The 19,501-nt window shown below is 34.4% G+C and overlaps 1 protein-coding gene across 1 annotated transcript in view; it reads left to right on the forward strand.

Annotated features, from left to right (window-relative positions):
* The first annotated feature begins 5,008 nt into the window (after window positions 1-5,008).
* Window positions 5,009-19,501, forward strand: part of IP3K1 (inositol-trisphosphate 3-kinase-like protein) — a 34,229-nt gene continuing 19,736 nt past the window's right edge. Inside the window, exon 1 of the mRNA XM_067764443.1 lies at window positions 5,009-5,958. Within this exon, the coding sequence (XP_067620544.1) occupies window positions 5,521-5,958 (438 nt within the window). The 5' untranslated portion in view covers window positions 5,009-5,520. The remainder of the gene's footprint in view (window positions 5,959-19,501) is intronic.

A 19,501-nucleotide genomic window follows, 5' to 3' on the forward strand; every position in this document is an offset into this window, starting at 1 on the left:
AATTTATATGTGAGGGCATATGGGAGTGCTATGAAATTTCTTCTTTTTTTTTTTTTTTTTTTTTTTTGTATATTAAGTGTGAATTTGTATCTGTGCCTATTTTTCAGGGCAAAACAAAAGTGGTATAAGTGTATGGGGGCTGAGCAGCTCTGGATTTGGCAAACACACCGCTTGTATTTCTGGTTTGAAAATGTTCTTAGTGAAATTTCATCTATCTTGCAGATGCAGTTCGGAGTCGGCGTAAAACATGTAGATCACGTCCCGCCCATTTGTAAGAAAAATTTAAAGGAGCACAACGCAAATCGGAAGAGAAGCTCGGCCTAAAATAAGATCTCTTCGGAGGTTATCGCCCCTTGTACTTATTATTTATTTATGCCCACTTCAATTTAACCTAAACATTCTTCAGTTCAACATGACTTTAAACCTAGTACAATTTACTACTGAGAATGCATTTTAATCAATACGAACCGACTGGAGCATTGCTCCCATTCCGTTGCTTATTATGTATGTTTCAACTAATGCATGTGCAATGTGGCGGCCACCGTGGTGTGATGGTAGCGTGCTCCGCCTAGCACACCGTATGCCCTGGGTTCGCACCCCGGGCAAAGCAACATCAAAATTTTAGAAATAAGGTTTTTCAATTAGAAGAACATTTTTCTAAGCGGGGTCGCCCCTCGGCAGTGTTTGGCAAGCGCTCCAGGTGTATTTCTGCCATGAAAAGCTCTCAGTGAAAACTCATCTGCCTTGCAGATGCCGTTCGGAGTCGGCATAAAACATGTAGGTCCCGTCCGGCCAACTTGTAGGGAAAATCAAGAGGAGCACGACGCAAATTGGAAGAGAAGCTCGGCCTTAGATCTCTTCGGAGGTTATCGCGCCTTATATCTATCTATCTATCTATCTATAATTATACAACGGTTACGATTATCGATATTCTATAACGCAAGTCCAAGGAAAGTGGCAGTTTGAACGGTGTTGAACCAAATCGACATGGCTGTTAGAGGCGTTGCTTCCACATTGCAATTGAAAAGGTGATTGGTGGCATGTGGAGACATATTACATGCAAGAAATAAATTGCGTATGGCCGTGTTAATTTTGCACAAGTAATGGGTTAACCTTTTACAGTATAAAGATCGATGTCGTGCTAGCGTGATGCGCTTCTTCCTGTGTAGTCTGTTTTCTTCAAAAGCTTTTTTTGTGCCCTTTTGGTTCAAACGGCTGAATTTTTGTGCCGGATATCTTGATATTGCTAGCGGAGACGACTCCTTATGTCCCAGGGAAGCGGATATCTTCCTTCTTCAAGCAGATACCTTCCCTAGTCCGCTTTGTAAAAGTTTGAAAAAAGTATGTATGTACTTCTGATTTCAGTTACAAATTCCGCTTGTGCATCAATAGAACTCTGAATGTGTACGTGATCTGATGAATACAATTTTTGTGCCCCAAGTTGTTCATCTATCCTGGCCGTAAAGCTAGCCATGCATATGTGATGGAATCCTCACGTTATTCAGTTGGCCATTTTTGAGCTACACATTGTGAAAAAGGCAGACGATATGATGCTGCAAACCTTCCAAAATAAGTTATTGCTCTCTGACATCTCATGCAATGTACTCTCATAGCTCTCGAAAATCTCATGATTTATAATCAGTTTTAAAAACGGGGATATACTGGCAGTTAACTGCTGAAAGCTGGGTCTCGGTTCAGGGAAATGAGGACTTTATAAGCAAAACGTTGGATCTGGCAATAAATCATACAACCATTTCGTACCGATGGGCTTGTGGGACTCTTGCTCTACGTATTTCGACAGACACTCTTTTTCATCTACCTTTTGCTCACTAACAATTCCTAAATGTAATGTCGCCTGGGCAGCTTTAAGTGCGGCTATTACAACTTCAACAATGCAAGAAGTGAGATTTACGATACATGAGAAAACATTGGCTTTCGAAAAAGATGACGACGTTCATTTACTAAGAACGTATTTATATGGATAACTATGATTTGATGTAATGCATTGAGGATATAAAATACCTCAGCTAATTTCGTCGGAAAAAACATTAAAAAATGTCCATTAAAGTTGAAGGACATATTTGACAAAAACAACTTTTAAAATATCCAAACGATGCGAAAAGAAATAATTTTGCCAAGCTTAACATTTATCGAGAAAATTATGAATTGTCTTGCGGTTTCCTAATAATCAAGGCACTCTAATGCTAATTATGGAACACTGATGATATATGAGTTGAATAATTAAAATGTATGTATCCTTATAATGCAACTATCTCAGCTACATGTCACAGTACAAGTAACATCTTAAAATTCTTCACAAAACGTTTGTCTTAACGACATCGCCCCCTTGGCAGTGGTTTGGCAAACTTTTGGAATAAAATTCCGCTTTGCAAAATTTTTTTTTTAAACAATAAGTAATTTTCCTTAACAGATGAGGTACAACGTGCAGGTCACCCCAATTGGTCTTATTGTTCAGTGTCATCTCTCAGCAGAACTTATTAGTGCTTAACTGTACAAAATATAGGGCTTATTGCATTTTTCTTTCTAAATGTTAACATTCAGTTGAGAGGGACATGATATTTATCACTGCAGGATTGAACGCTGTTATTGATATGGATTATATGATTATATAAAAATAATTAATTTAAGTGTTTGTTATTTTTTTTCATCAACGCACGCCCCTATTTCTTGACAAATATTAACTTTTTTAAGCAACTACCGTATAAACATTATATATATAAACATACATACAACACATTTTCCAGCTAACATTACTTTCTCATATCCTCAATGCTCCACACTCTCTATACAATGTGGCCACTTCAGTTTTAAAAACGAACTATTTTTGTGATTGGACCGAAAAATATTCTGATTTTTATTACAATGCGTACAGTTGGTATATAAAAATTATGTTAATACCAAAGAACCATTGGCCACACAAACTCACAAAGCAACGACCAAGTTTCTTTAACTAACAAGAAAAATCCGAAGTGACGTCTTATCGAAGGGTTAGATTAGATTAAGTTGAACTGATCGGTCGGTGAAAGCTTCACATAGACTGAATGAGTCCATAGTGTTACCAGAACTTGTTTGACGACCAAACTGAAAAAACTATGTTTTAAGATAACTCCGTCCGCAAGGCAAATACTAGAAACTTTTTAGGTCTTATGCTACTAGCTGCTTCTATATCTGGTAGCTGTATCACTCCGTATAACTTTGGCCTCTGCTTATAATTTTTGCACCAAAAAAATAGTATTATCTTCATACAGAAATGTGTCCTGCATTGCTACAGAAACGGCCTTCGCACCAATTAGTTTCCACACACCATCACAGCTTATGAAGAAGGGCTTTATGATAAATACACTTGAAAGACAAAACACTATATATCGGGTTCTGCCAGATGAAGAACTTACTGGCATGCTATATAACCCATGCAAATCGAATAGTGTACTAACAAATATGAATTTACATATGGCAACTAAAACGAAGTTATCGGAAAGCAGTCCAAACATAACTGAATCGGAGCCTGACCAAAATGTTTTCAAAAGCTAAAAGGACGTTATACCTTCTTTGAATGTGTCTCATCCTCAGTGTATCACCCTCTAAGCTGCTTCTTTAATAAATCCTGTAAGTTAAAGGTAACTCAAATCGGTCTTGCTACTTACTCCATCCAAATTGAATTTCACCATCTCAGTTTATGCAGCCAAGAATGAACTGGCTGATCAATAAAGACCGCACATAGACTGAATGTAGTTATAGTGTACCCCCAATCTTCTTTTGATTTCTCCTAAGAGGATTGGTATGTCTACCACTGATTAATCAAGTTGAGCACGGCCTGCTTGTTTGTCTTCCAGGACACTTCTTGATGAACTACTTTGTGAGCTTGTTGCCTTAATGGCCGCCTGACTATCAATTTATACATTAACGCGATTACGGCTTAAGCACGCTTCCTTCAGAATTTCAGCTGTCTGCAAGATCTAGCAGCATATGGGACCAACATACTTGTTTTTGGATCGATACATTAAACGGTAGACCCGGCATCTTCCGTTAATTTGGAACCATCGTGTATAGTGTGTTCTGCTGTTTCCGCATGCTTGCACCAACCCTTCGACTCTATTGTAGCTACAAAAACTCTTTCGTAGCCCGAGCACGGGATAATGTAGTCTGTGCGTCATATATTAGATGACTGCTATGGCCATACGACTTGCACTCAAGCTACCCCAATGCCTTCAGACGGCCCAAGGGCAAGGTTAAACTCCAGTTATCTGGAACCTACACTGTAAAGGCCAGGCCTAAGGAGTAGATCAAGTTAAGTAAAAGCGTTGTTCATGGCTTTTCGTTGAATCGCAAACAAAAATATATCTTAAATTCATACACAAATCTTCTTAAACTACGTTTTATGAAGGTTTGTTAATAAGGAGTTTGATTCATCAGCTTACTAATTCATTCTGTAAACATTTCCTTCTTATCTATTACCAGAATTTGCCTCCAGCTTTCTTCCACATAAACTATCTAAGTCTATATGTCAACTCGTTAGCGTCACCAAAACTACCCAAAATGCGCTTCATCAAGCACAGTCCATATTGGAAGCGAAAGATCGCTCGTTAATGCTACTCCAAATCGCCTCGTTTAAACGTATTGAATTTAACTAGTGATAAACGTTCCAGTTCTACAACCCTATCAAAATAACGGAAACAAATTGAGATCGTTCCTCGCGTCAAATTCGACTTGATCCATTTTTTATGGCTTTGGCTATTTTTTATAAAAAGTTAGCTCATAAAAAAGATCGGGTGTGGCAACTGTACACCACGCTCCACTTGGTGAGTTCGTGAATACTCAACATTGCCGTCGATGAACAATTGGCGCTCACACGCTGTTAACGTATTCCTTGCCAAAAGATCGTATCGGCTGTTAAGCTCCACGAAAGCCACTCACCACTGTTAACGCTACAACATTGGACTCGTACTAATAAAAAGGCATACGCATACGTCGCTGAAAACCAGTTCACCGTGAGATCTCGAACAAATTAAAGCGCTGCAAATAAACTAAAAGCGAAGTTTTGTTTTGCCAAGAGCAACAAAAAACTACATGCATTTAGTATATACATAAATGAATGACGCGCGTTGATATCAAATTTGTTACAAATAAAATCAATATTTGAGTGAGTAAAAAAAATAATTAAGAAAAAATACTTCAAGTGATTTAACATGCAAATAACTACAAAAACAATTGTAACATAAAAACTGGCAAAACCGGTTACTCGTTAAAGTGAACGTAGACAAAATAGCAATAAACTGTATTTATTGCTGAAAACATATATGTAGGTACAGAAAATATAAAAAAGTATGCATTTAATGAAACTACAAAAAAAATAGTTTGCTGAATAAAAAAAAAAAGCAATTGAATATTGCAAAAAAAGCAACATTTCGAAAATTGAAAAAAAAACAGTGAATTTTGGTTCAACGTAAAAAAACTTTTATTCGCAAAAACTAGCGAATTTAATTTTGTTTCTAACTGTATATGGAAATTATGACTTCAACACTGGTGCAACAACACGCCGCACAACCCCACGCAGACTATTATCAGCACCGAAATCACCATCATCATCATTCTCCTCGGCACCACAACTCACGTCATCATAAAAAGGCGACAACAACAACCACACAGGCCGCTGCTGTAGCTACTGTAGCCGCCGCTGCTGTAGCTACTGTAGCCGCCGCTGCAATGGCTTGGTCAACTGAGAAATTGCGGTTCTCCTGCGTAGATAATATTGGTTTGCGACAATTATGGAAACTAATTGCATTGGATGGCAATAGCAATAACAACAATAATAATGGTATAAGAACAAATGGCGCTAAAGTTAACGAGAGTGCCACAATGCACCAGAGTAACTGCAATACCAACAATGTGAATAAACCGCAACAAAATTGCCTAAGCGAAAATAATAACATAAATGAGGTGAGTTTTTCTAACTACAAACTTAATTTTAAAATTTAAGTTGTTTTTTTATTGTACTGTTATGCTAGGGTGGATTAAATTGAATAAGAAACGGTAAGAAAATAAAAAAAAAGGTTTGGGGAATTGAACTGAACAGTAACATTTAAATGACAACGGCTGAATAGTTATAAATAATAAGTTTCAATGATCTATTTCGTAATACTTCGTAACAAGACTTAATGATTATAGAAAAAGCAGCAGTAACCATTAGATGGAAGTAGAAATTACTTTAAGAAATTCTTAACTTAAAATGGCAAATAATATTTAAAATCGCAATTAGGGTTGCCAGATTTTTATTTCGGGTTCCCGGGACAAACCTCAAATTTGAGCCAAATTATTTTTTAAAAATTTCCCGGGACATTTGAATAATAAGAAACACCTATATATTTGTATGGGTTGCTCATTTCGGCGATATAATTTTTAGATAGAATTAAACTTTTTAAACTCATTTATTAATAACAAATATTTTTATGAAACAGTCTAATAATTAATACGTTTACTGTGTTTAATGTGAATTCAATATTCTATGGATTCATTTTGCTAAGGTTATTTTAAAACACAACACCTCCCCATGCAAAATGAATATTTAGGCGTGCGATATGTCAAACATTGACAATATTTAGAACCACAGTAGGGATGAATTTTTGGCCCCTATTATATGACAAATTCGATCTTCGACTGTGGTCGAAAGAGCTGATCGAACGAATTTTCATTCGGTATTATGACACTCATTCGATCAAGACTAGTGTCATTGTTCGATAATTCGATAAATTCGACCGCTCAGAAAAGCGCATTCCTTTCTTCCGTCAAATAAAATAAAAGCAAAATTATTTATTATGAAGAAAAAAGCTCAAATACTGGAACTAGCCAGAAGTATAAAACGCTGAAATGAATTTCAACGCGTAATTGTAGCTTTCTAAACATTGTAACTTTCTGAACATGTTGTTACATGTGTTAAAAACTAAACTTCATAATGACCATAGAAGCGTTCATAGACTTGCTATCCAGTAAAGATGAATGGCTGCAACAATGCACAAGAGCCAAGTCTATTCCAACCATTTTGGCAACAATTCTCAGATTTTGCGCTAGGGATTGTCTCAACTTAGCATCGGGTGCGAGAATGCACTCGGAATTTTTTCCACCTGATCCTTGCTACAAGTTCGTTTTGTTATAAACGGATTTTGTCCAATTTATGAAATCAGTCTTCCAAGCAGTTGTTTTGTATTCACGAACCTTGCATCTATACGTAGTGTTCTTAAATTATATTGACTTAATTATTTTTATTCCACTTTGTTATTATGTTACTTTGAACTTTGTAATTTTAGTATGTTTTAAAATATTTTAATTTTCAGTATTGATTTTACTATTTTCAAAAATTATAATTTATTAAATTTTAATGAGCTCGAGGCAGTTTAAAAAATCGAGCTCATTAAAATTTAATAAATTATAATATTTGAAGGCAAATAAAAATATTTTTAAAATTTTCAAAAATTTTCATTATTATTCAATTTTGCATCACTCTTTTAAATAATTTTTGTGTGGATATTAATTTTAATAAAAATAAAGCATCCTACACTATATGCGATTAATACAAATAGTTTGAAATTACTATTAGGTAGCAAAAAAGTAGAAGATAAACACAAAAAACTTACATTACAAACACAACGAAAATTTCGACAGAGTTTAGATGTCATAATACCAATTTTTAATTCGATGTTCGATAGCCAGCGAAGATCGAAGATCGCAAAATGCTCATAATAGGGGCCTTTTTTCTTTACAGAGTTGCATGCAATATGCTAATGACCTGAATACAATCGAAGCCACAAATATGGCCATGTTTCGTAGCAGATTATAATTTATTAATTTTGATATTGTGAAAATGTCGGGACATAGCATTTGCCTGTGTGACACTTTAAAATTTGTGAAAAATACGGGATGTCCCGGCCAATACGGGACATTTGGCAACGCTAATCGCAATCGTATTCTATATTAAGCAATGCAAGCAATTAATGAATTTAATATTGATGTTTAAACAGCTTTCGTTATATTTATTCTACAAAAATACAAAGATCTTCCATATATGTAGAATCCAAAATATTTCGCGGTAATTATAATTGGTGCTAGACTGTTTGGCGCACAGGCTGGTGGTTTTGCCTATGGTTCTTTCGACATTTAAAAAAACACATAACAAAAGAACCTAAACCAGGGCATAAAACCTATCAGTAGCTCCCAGCTAAAACGTTGTTGCTATGTTACATTATGCTTGAATGTAAACAATTCTCCCTAAATAAATTGAGAGATATTCAGCTACAGAAACAGAAACAGACAAAAGTTACCGATGCACAGATATCTTAATATCACGTTTTTTTCTTTTGAAATATCTATGAATTCTACAGACACGTTGAGTAAATATAAACTTTCTAGGGGCACAGTCTATCATACAAATCTGATACCTGTCGCACAGCAAGTTCCATCGTTAAGGACTGGTACAACAAATTCTCATACAGTGCTTTGTTTCTACTTTTGTTTTAATGAGTATGAAGAAACATATTTATAGCAATGACAGGTATCTGTTTGGCCGAACTTTTCTGGAGATATCCGACATCAAGTTTTGTACAACAGTTTTGTCCGCTTTTAGCGATAACGTTCGCCACTATCTTTTTACTTCTGCAATGGTTTTTGTTGGTTTCCTTATTTTCAAAAGTTCTGTTCTCATTAGAGCCCATTATCGCTCAATGTGTCGCAACTCAGACACAAGCATAATGTGCTGGAGCCAAGTTGGACCATTAACGTATGAATAGCAGAAGACGATTTTGAAGACATTCGTTTATGTAATTTTCCGTGTTGATGGTTTGCAACGTAAACAACGGCGTGGCCCGTATTCAAAAATTACTTCTCTAATCAGAACCTTTCTGCCAAACTTTTCTCTAGAGATGCTTTTTCCGAATTATTGATGTCCTCTCCAGATTGCAAACAGTAGAACTGGGCGCCTAGCAACATTCATTTTCAAATACTTTTCGCCGTCCATAAAAACACAAGAAATATTGTCTCGTAGAGCTTTTCGACGTCTGTTTTTCACTTCGGCTTGGAAGTTTTTTCTTTTTGTACGTTTTAATACCACTTGCGATTATGTGTTTTGGTTACATATTTTAGCAACACCGCTGGTTGTCATGGATCGTTTTTTCCTAATTAGGGCTACAATATTATTCTCAAACTGGGCATCTGTTGTTCGCTTTGAGAGGCCACCTCTTGGCTTGCCCTCACTAAGTGACATTTGTTGAAGTGTAAAACCGTTCTTCGGGTACTGTCATAGGATGATCCTTTGACTTTCGCCAAATTTTTTTAACTTGGGATTAGTCGTCAAAATGTACGCAAATTTTTTTACGTAGCTCTTCGTTTGTATTCATTTTTCTCATTTCAAAGCGTACTTTGTCAGTACTAAAAAAACGTGTAGGGAGTACTTTCTGCACCAGTACTTATATTTATAGTATAACCTGCAAATGGTTTTACCTCTGCTTCGTTCACAATGACTATAAAATGTTAAATATAAATTTTGAGGTTTGACAGTAGATAATTTAATTTCTCAAAAATACATTTCGGAATGAAGAAAATTTGTTCGGTCATTAACTTTTACGGGTCTTAACAAAGTATACGCCTAAATGTACATGTGCGTGCCATCTTGACTCACATAATAAGTTTATTTCAAATATATCAGACATAAATAAAACGCGAAAATGTGCTTTAATCAACGCCCCTGTTTTCTGTGTTCTTTCGTCATTTACTTTCGCTTTTGTCAGTTCGAAATAGCTATAAATATTTGTTTTCGAAAAGATATCAGCAATTTTTCAAATGGTTTTTGCAATGTAACTATTCAAATTTGTTTATTTGAATTTTATGTTAGTTTCACAGTGTTTATTTTTGTACTGTTTGAACAACAACCCATTTGTTTTGAGTTTAGCTTCAAACTGTTGTTTTTTTCTTTCAAGGTGTTAACAAATCTTTCCTGTTTTTTTGTATGTTTTTTACGCTGTAGCAGAATGTTTACAATTTATTTTTATTTTTTTGTTTGTCATGCTTTTTAGGGAATATTTGTTTATTACATTTTATTTATTTGCGTTTTGTAGGTTAGGTTAGTTTGAACTGGCCGGTCAATAAAGACCTCACATAGACTGAATGTGTCCATATTGCATTTTTAATTTCAAAGATATTTGTGGTTTTAGCAGATCACGATTTTGATTTAATTTTGGTGCGCTTGATGTTTTATTTGTAACGATTTAACTTTTTTCTTTCTATATACTTTCACATCCCTCATAATTAATAGTACCCTGCAAAAATTGTGAGTACTCCATGCATGCATGTATGGAGTACTCGCTATGGACCAAGCGAGTGCTCCAAAATTAACCACTATTCATACAAAAAATATGGTCCAATTAACATTGCGATGTCCTGGGTCTGGACCATATACTCCAGCTGAGCATTACATCAGAGTAATCCATGAAGTACCCAGTATGACACAATTAACATTGCGATGTCCTAGGACCGGACCATGTACTCCAGCTCAGCATTACATCAGAGTAATCCATGGAGTACTCCAGTATGACACAAGTGGACCACACGATCCAATGATTTTTGCAGAGTAGTAGTATAACCTTTATCGTACCTACCCCCGCCAATATTCACTATTTTTTCGCACTGTTTTCAAGTATTTCTTTCTGAATCTTTTCTCTACATGTTTTTTTTTATTCCCATTGTATACTTTCTTTTGTCAGTTTGTTATTTACAACTTGAAAGAAAGTATGAATAGCTGCCGCATAACCTAAGTTTTAGCTTTGCTCACATAGCATGTTCGTTACGAAGTTGAATTAATTGACGCCAATTGGTCTACCAAGAAAAGTTAATTTACATACCATTGTCTTCAAAGCTTTGTTTAACAATGAAATATGTCAATATCCGGTTTTTACTTGCATTTAGCGCTACTATAAACGACATATTTGATGTTAGAGAGGATTGTAGGAAATACCTGAAATTAAATAGAAAGTAAAGAGAGGAAGTTTTAATTAAAATGTAAAAGCTATATGGTATTCTGCTGAGTGGACGGTTACGATTAGTAGTTTATAACGAAAATAATTATTTTCTAGCTACCTATACTACTAAATATTTTGATCACTTTTATTACTATTACAATTTTTAGCATTGCGTTTTTAATTATAAAATCCGTTCAAAACTTTTCTTATTCAAATAACTAATGGGAACAGTAGCCATTTACCAGACACAGGTCTTGGACCAACTGTTTTTAGATTGTTATAATAATATCTATCAAAAATAAAACAAGATTATTTCAACAATTCATTTCTATCAGAAGTTTCAAGGTAAAATAAGATCAAATATCAACGGCATATGCTAGTTAAATATTTGAAGCTTGAGTGCATATTGTAGATTATCATGCCCCAATTTATAAGCCTACGCCGTTAAAACGTAAAACATAAGTATATACATTAGACTGGGTCGATTTATTAACCGATATCGCGCCATCGATTTTTCGATAGGATTTGGGCTCAGGAAAAAAAGTTCCACTACGCATACCCAAAAAAATAATTTTTGAGCCTGCGAAAAAAATGGCGAAAGGGCCAATTTTTCGAACAAAACACTACCCAAAACCCAAAAAAAAATTTTTTTTTCAAAAAACTGTTGTAAAAACGTCGGCGATAAGAGTTTTTTGAGAAAAAAAATATTTTTTGGGTTTTGGGGAGTGTTTTGGTCGAAAAATTGACCCTTCAGCAGGCTCGAAAATTATTTTTTTGAGTGTGCGTAGTGGAACTTTTTTCCTCAGTCCAAATCCTATCGAAAAATCGATGGCGCGATATCGGCTAACTTTCGTCCATACAAATCGACCCAGGTTAATATACATACAAAACTCATAAAAATCCAGTTTTTCAGCCACTCTCTTAAATCATGGGTGCACAGTCCATCTATGTACATGACTGATAGCAAATATCCCCTGTGTCTGATCACGCAGCGAATTATTAAGTCGCATGGAGGCGAAGTTTATCGCCAAGCTGATGTAACAATCATTATTAAAGTTATAAAAAAGATTATTGTCTATTTTTAAAACATTCTTCGCGCACTTTACTTTTATAAATATATATGCACACTTACCCTATAATAGGTATATGCCCATGACCAAATTATGCACATACATATGTATATCTACAAACTTTGACTGAGCAAAAATTCTTGACGACAGCCATTGTGCTTGCAGTAGAAATCATCGCAAAAAAGAATTTCAGACAATTGATAACACCTCACCTTTCCATACTAGTTTAAGGTGCCTTCTTATTAAGTGTTGTTAACTGATAAGCTGGACTCAATATATTAGCACACACTGTAGACCACTGAGCTTATTGGAACTTCACTTCACGTTAATTCATTGCATGCACTTAAAAGCATAGCACATAATACATAAAAGCTTAGCTGTAAATGTTGAAAGGTGTTTATTTATAAAATATTCTTAATTATTCCACTCCTGGTTTTTGGTACGCTGCACTCTTAAAAACTAACGCAACCAACTTTTGCGTTGGAAAAAAGCAGTTGTTTATCGTTATCAGCAAACTAGTGATGAGTGGTTGGCACGGTTTTCGGTAATTATGCCCAGTTTACACTGCGGTGGATATTGATATAAGTTAAGAAATTCTGCACAACCATAAACACTTAAAATTAAAGCCAAAAAAAAATTATAAGTTTTTTATCGAATACATAACAGAAATTAGATATATCATAGGCCCGAGAGCCCAACAATATTATCTAGTTTGGCATTATTTCCTTAGATGTTGAAGAAATTAATAGAGTTCGATAGTTCAACTCTCAATGCGTGCCATTTATTTATAGAAAGGCCAGTCATTATAAGTTTATATAGCGTATACAAAAAAAAAATGTAACTACTATAACATTTATTTTTAAGTATCACAAATCAATTAACAATAGACGGAAACTCACATAGGTACTAACAATCATTCATTAAAGTTGCGTATTATGTACATACATATGTACAGTAGTGGCCAAATCATATGTAATCGGCGGCCATCGTGGTGTGATGGTAGCGTGCTCCGCCTACCACACCGGTTGCCCTGGGTTCAAACCCCGGGCAAAGCAACATCAAAAATTTTAGAAATATGGTTCGGGTGTTCAAGAGGAGCACGACGCAAATTGGAAGAGAAGCTCGGCCTTAGACCTCTTCGGAGGTTATCGCGCCTTACATTTATTTATTTATTTTTTAACATGCCATTTACAAAAATGTGTACATATTTTATCATTAAAATTTACAGAATATTGATTTAATGGAAAATTGTACCAGTTTGGAATGTACATTTTTAGTTTACGTTTTCAAACGAAAAGTATTTGTTCCCTTAAAGAAGATAGACTCCCATTTTTATATCAACCCTAGAGGAGCAAGGACAAAACAAATGCAACTCGCCAAAATAGTTTAACACTACTCTAACGGTATTTTATTCGTGGCCTTTGGTATAACTGTCAGTCAAAATAGCTTGGATACTTAAATAAAGTTTCGCTGATTTGATAATGCCAAAAGACAAATTTGGAATGGAACTTTGTAAGAGAATTATTGCAGATTTTCAGATCGGAATGGCACAGAAAGACATTGCTGCAAAATACAGCATACACAAAAGTACCATTTCGCGAATAATAAAAAGGTTTGTTACAAGAAAAGAGATTGCTATTATTCACCGATGAGGGCGCATACGCAAAACCAGCCAAAGGACAGACAACTTGATAGTACAACTGGCAAAAAAGAATCATGAAATTGTCACAAGACAAATAATAAAAGACTTAAATTTGCAAATATCCACAAGAAGTGTGCGTATACGAACTTCGAGGTTGCGTCCTGCACACAAACCTATGATTTCAATGAAGAACAAGGCAAAGCGTTTGTAATTTGCCAACGAGCATCTAAATTGGCCGATCAGCAAATGGAAAACAGTCCTCTTCAGCGATGAATCAAAATTTAACTTGATAGGCAGTGATGGTATGTCTTATTTAAGAAGACCAGTGAATAAACGGTATGATCCTCGTTATTGCAAGAAAACAGTTAAGCATGGTGGAGGCAATATAATACGTCTACAAAAATATTTTGGAAGAAGTAGTGCTGCCATATGCTGAGTGGGAAATGTCGGTGCGTTGGGTCTCAAACAGGATAATGATCCGAAGTACACGTCAAAATATGTTAAGTCTTGGTTTACAGCAAATAAAGTTAATGTTATAGAATGGCCATCACAGTCCCCGGATCTCAACCCGATTGAGAACTTGTGGGAGCTGGTTAACAGGCGAATAGATAGGACCAGCATTAGAAATGGCGATGAACTTTTTAATAAACTCCAAGAAGCCTGGAAATCGATCCCGATTAAAACAATCGATATTTTAATTGCGTCAATGCCGAAGTCATAAAATGCAATGGGTTTGCAATAAAATACTAGTTTTACTATTTTTCACAATAACTTTCTAAAAGTTGCATTTGTTTTGTCCACCTACTTTTTAAGTTGTTATAATGGTAAAATTTTTCCCTTATGTCAGAATTGATTTTGTTTAATTTAAAAATATAAATTAAAAGTGTACATACCAAGCTTAAATAAATTAACATTCAATCAACATTCTGCAAAGTTTGATGATAAAGACCATACAACTTTTCGTAAATACCTTGTTTGTTGCATATGATATGGCCACCATTGTACATGCATATTGATTCTACATTGTCGCGTCATTTATGTAATGTCATTGAAATATGTTGCTGCAAACTGTACACATTATTTAAATAAAAGGTATTTTACATAAAACTTTAAGCACTCAGCACTGGTTTTCTTATTTAGAAAATATTGCACAATTAAATTGTATCATTAGAGTAGTTATGTATTATTTGCTTACTATTTAAAAATGTCACCAATAATTGACAGCTTCTTCTCAAAAATTGTGCAACAGAAGGGATGTATTGAAATGCATGCAAAGTAAAGGTACATTAACGAAGAATCAAAACGTAAAATTTATATATAATTTTTTTATTTATAAATATCTAATTAAGCTATATGCATGTAAATCGACTGCTGACATACGTCAAGCAGCATGTGCCCTCAAAAATGTATGTTTAATTGATTATAAGAAACGGTCATTTATCACATGCTTGACAAGTCGCGCTTTACGAAAATGTATACAGAATTCTATTTCGTCAATTTGCGAGCGAATTTGGAAAGCCATTTTAATAGTCAGTGCATTGTGGCGTTTTGTAAGTCAGTTGTCAAACCCGTTAGCAGTTTTTTAGCATTTTACGCCCGTTTAAGATTTTTTTTTCCAAAGTTGCATTCAAATTATTATGTACTTTAAACATATTCAAGCAATTTGAGAAAGTATCCATTAATTTTATATATATATACGTTTTTGGGTAAACTTGTAAAAAGTACGCGCCAATTTCTGACATAAATTTACAGTCATCATTTCGTTGAAGTTTTTCTTCGAATGACTTACTCATTGTCTTTTCTTTGTAAACCTCATTCCAAGGCGAATTCAGTACCAGGTGTTGTTATCTTGCCTCATTCGTTTTACTTTCTAAATCAGCTGTCAAAATTTGGTTTAGTATTCAAAGTTTAGCGCGTACTGTCAAAATCATACGAAGTGTCTGTGTCGAAGCATTTAACATATTTCAAGTTTTTATGCCAGTTTGATTGACAAGTCACCTACCTTTTGACTTGAGCTTAATTTTTTTGCAGTACATTGACAGTTATTATAAAATAGGCTGTAGGAAAAATTATAATTTCGAAACAAGGCCTTGCCATACCATATTACTTAACTCATGCATTAAAACTTAAAGGTCCACAAGAGCATAATATATTACGTTAAAGTAAGATCTCTGATTTTCAGTGATTTTAAGTTTACGTTTGTGAACTGTCATGTTATATATTTTGTCATTAATTAAATATTTAATTTAAAAAAGCATGAACTCTAGAGTACACTTTAATAGTTTCCAATGCCGTTAAGTTTGTGGGCGCTTATATTTTTTTGTTTAAGCTAATACCCCTGACCTGCGCTTATTTCAAACAACATTGAACACTTTTAATATATTTGCTATAAATATGTGCAAATTCTTGTGAAGCTTCGAGCATCTCTTTTTATTTTACTTTGTTTGGTTTAGCGCTTGTTTTTTTAATATTAAAACTGGTTTTAATCAATTAAAAAATCAGTTCTATAAATTTTTTTCTACGCTAAGAACAAAAGCACCTAAGTTTTATTGTTTACTGCAACAACTTTACTATAAGTTGAGGTGCATTGAACCGCTCGGTCTAGGCAAGCAATGACGCATGCTTAACCCTTTTTATGGGCACACAAGCAAGAAAACATATATTTCAACAAAATATATATATATACTAGGGCGGGTCAAATTGTTTGGGGAAAAAACCTTCAGGTGCACATACAGTTTCTGAATCTATGGGTCATACTGAGTAATATTGTCCATGGGACCATAGGTCTGAAATGGATTTCGAGCCTCCCTAATTTTGTTAGAAAATTTCATGTATTTTATTTGTGAGAGCTGCTATTCAGATTGGGATATACAATTTTCTAACAAAATTAGGGAGGCTCGAAATTCATTTCAGACCTATGGTCCCATGGACAATATTACTCAGTATGACCCATGGATTCAGAAACTAGATGTGCCTTTTCAACAATAAATTTGACCCAGCCTAATATATACATATAAAAAAGATAAGCCTTTTGTTCATTTACACATGGTAAAAAATGTTTCTCAAGGGAGCAGCATAATCGAGTTTTCGTCATTTTATAGCTGACGCATAAGAACGAAGGCCAACTTCACGACAAGAATTGTTATTATACTAAAAAAGAGAAAAGGGATTGACAAGTTTAATAAACTCGTTATTTCGCTCCAAACGTTAGCGCAAGCATTAAAAATTCTAAAGGCACCTAAATTTAGAACTTACTAATTTTTTAGACAAATAGATATTTTTGTATTATACTTCACAACTTACAACAGTGTGCAAACAAAAAAAAGTAAATTTTACAATTATTTACCAAATTCTTTATGCTGCCTACAATGCAATCGAAGAAAATGAGCGCTGACCCGTCACTGAATTCATTTAAAAATTCCAGTGGATTTTTATTCCTGAACTGCACATCGATGTGTAAATAAACAATCCATCACACTCTAGATGGCGATAAATGGCGCTTGGTAGGTGAGCGTAAAAAGAACGTGCTCCAAAAAATAATCAAAATTTTCCATCCTACTGAAGATACCCTTCAAAAAAAATTGAATTTAAAAAAAAAAAAATTTACGTTTATTATAATAAGCAACCGATTAAATTTAATACCTAGAAAAATATAGTACAAATTGAATTAATTTCATTATTTTCATATACATACCTAATAGCGCTAAATGTAAGCTTTTCTAAATTAAGTTTACGCACGCATATTTGAATAGCAAAACTGCTTCTACGTTCAGACGCTTGCATTTTAACGAGGACAAAACGTGAAAATGACGTATGAGCTTGATTTGCATGCTGCGTACGCACAGCTGACAACGCTTGCCTATTTGTCAGCTGTTATACGAGAACTCGGCTTTTGTTCAAAATAATAAACATTGCCTAATAATTTTGATAAAAATAAGCTAGATAATATTTTTCTTTGGCATATATGTATATGAATTTTTTCATACTTAGGCTGGGTGCGAGTTCGCCTAAATTTTAGGTACCTAAACTAATATTCCACTGGAACTCTCCAGCACTAATTTAGGAAAAATGTGTCAAAACTGTGCGATTTGATTTGAAAACCTTAATTGTTTATTTCTGCTAAGAAAATAATAACAATACGGGAAATTTGGTATTTTTGATGCGTTTTCACGCGGTAAGTACCTATTCCAATATAGCAGTTCAAGAAAATGCAGTGGCTCCGTTTTATAAGACTTTTTTTCGGAGCACGTGCACAATGACCTTTTCCACAATCTCGAATTCTACACTGTGATGTTGGTACGCCTCCAATAACTTATTTAGGCCAATGAGTGCACTTGGCTGCCAAATATATGCGGTCCATATTTAAGAAGGATCCAATTCTTGTGACGCCAACATCAGATTGAACAAAATTGAGCTCACCATCACGTACAATCGATCGGACCTTAATCGCAGCAGGGATCATCGCTCTATGATCTATGGTTTACTTAAATTGAATGGACAAGAACCATTTATTTGCGTATGCAATATTGAAAAATCAATATTTTTGTTTTTGAAATTTGACATTTGATTTTAGGTTGAAAAGTATGCTCATACAAACTCTAAATTTTTATTTTGCACTGCCTTGCCGACAGTTTCCAGTGATTTAGGGTTTTTCTCTATTTAGGTAGAAATTTAGGTCAACTCGCACACAGCCTTAATTTAATTTTGTTAGTCAACATATTATAATTACGTGTTTAGAATGTTTATGTGTATGTAGTAAATTACTACATAGAAATTTTGTTATTTACATGCCGTAATTTTTATAAAAATGACAGTTAGAAAATATGAGCTCATACACACACGCTGGGCACGTGTCATACAAAATTGACATGCAACTGACGTTTGCAATATAGAAAATTGAGTAACGTAAAAACTGTGTAAAATAATAATGCTACCCTTTCTTCTATGATCGATAATCGCTCGAGGGAGATATACTGACAAATATTTCAAAGTAATTTAAAATTCATAATAAGTACTAAAGTCACATGTTGTAGAGCTCATTTCTTTTACATATGCGTTGAAGTTTGTTTTGTCGAAAAAGTTGTTAGCGATTGTTATTCATTCCAAAGTTCAACTGTTTTGCTTGGGAAACGGCTGCTTCAAAAAACTTATCACTCAAAGTATAAGCTCAATATCATTATGTGTTCTTATAAATCCACAAATTTTAATTTTTGACGTAGACATTTATTTATTTCGCACTCGTATATGCAATGAGTGTGCTTAAAACATGTTAAACACGTGCAGGCCATTCTTTTGTACATTCATTATACACCTTTTGTCGCTGTTGTGACAATAACATCCTCTTTAGCCGGCTTCATTGAATTTTTTTTTATTTCCCTTTATTTTAACCGCTTCTTTCCTTTAAACAATTGTTTACATTGAAGTTACTGCGTTTGCGTTTAACAATATAAGCTGGTTAGATTTTTTTTTCTTTACAATTCTCTTATCTTTTATTCTTCCTGCAGTCTCTCATTTTATGGCGCTGTCTTTCACTTTTTTATACTCAGCGTGCTTTGCACACAGAGTATACTAACTTTGATTGGATAACGGGTGGTTGTACAGGTGTAAAGGAATCGAGATAGATATAGACTTCCATATATCAAAATCACCAGCGTCAAAAAAAAAATTTCATTGAGCCATGTCCGTCCGTCCGTCTGTCTGTTAACACGATAACTTGAGTAAATATTCAGATATCTTCACCAAATTTGGTACACGAACTTTTCTGGATC

Source organism: Eurosta solidaginis, chromosome 2, assembly GCF_040869045.1.
Source record: "Eurosta solidaginis isolate ZX-2024a chromosome 2, ASM4086904v1, whole genome shotgun sequence".
NCBI classification, from domain to species: Eukaryota; Metazoa; Arthropoda; class Insecta; order Diptera; family Tephritidae; genus Eurosta; species Eurosta solidaginis.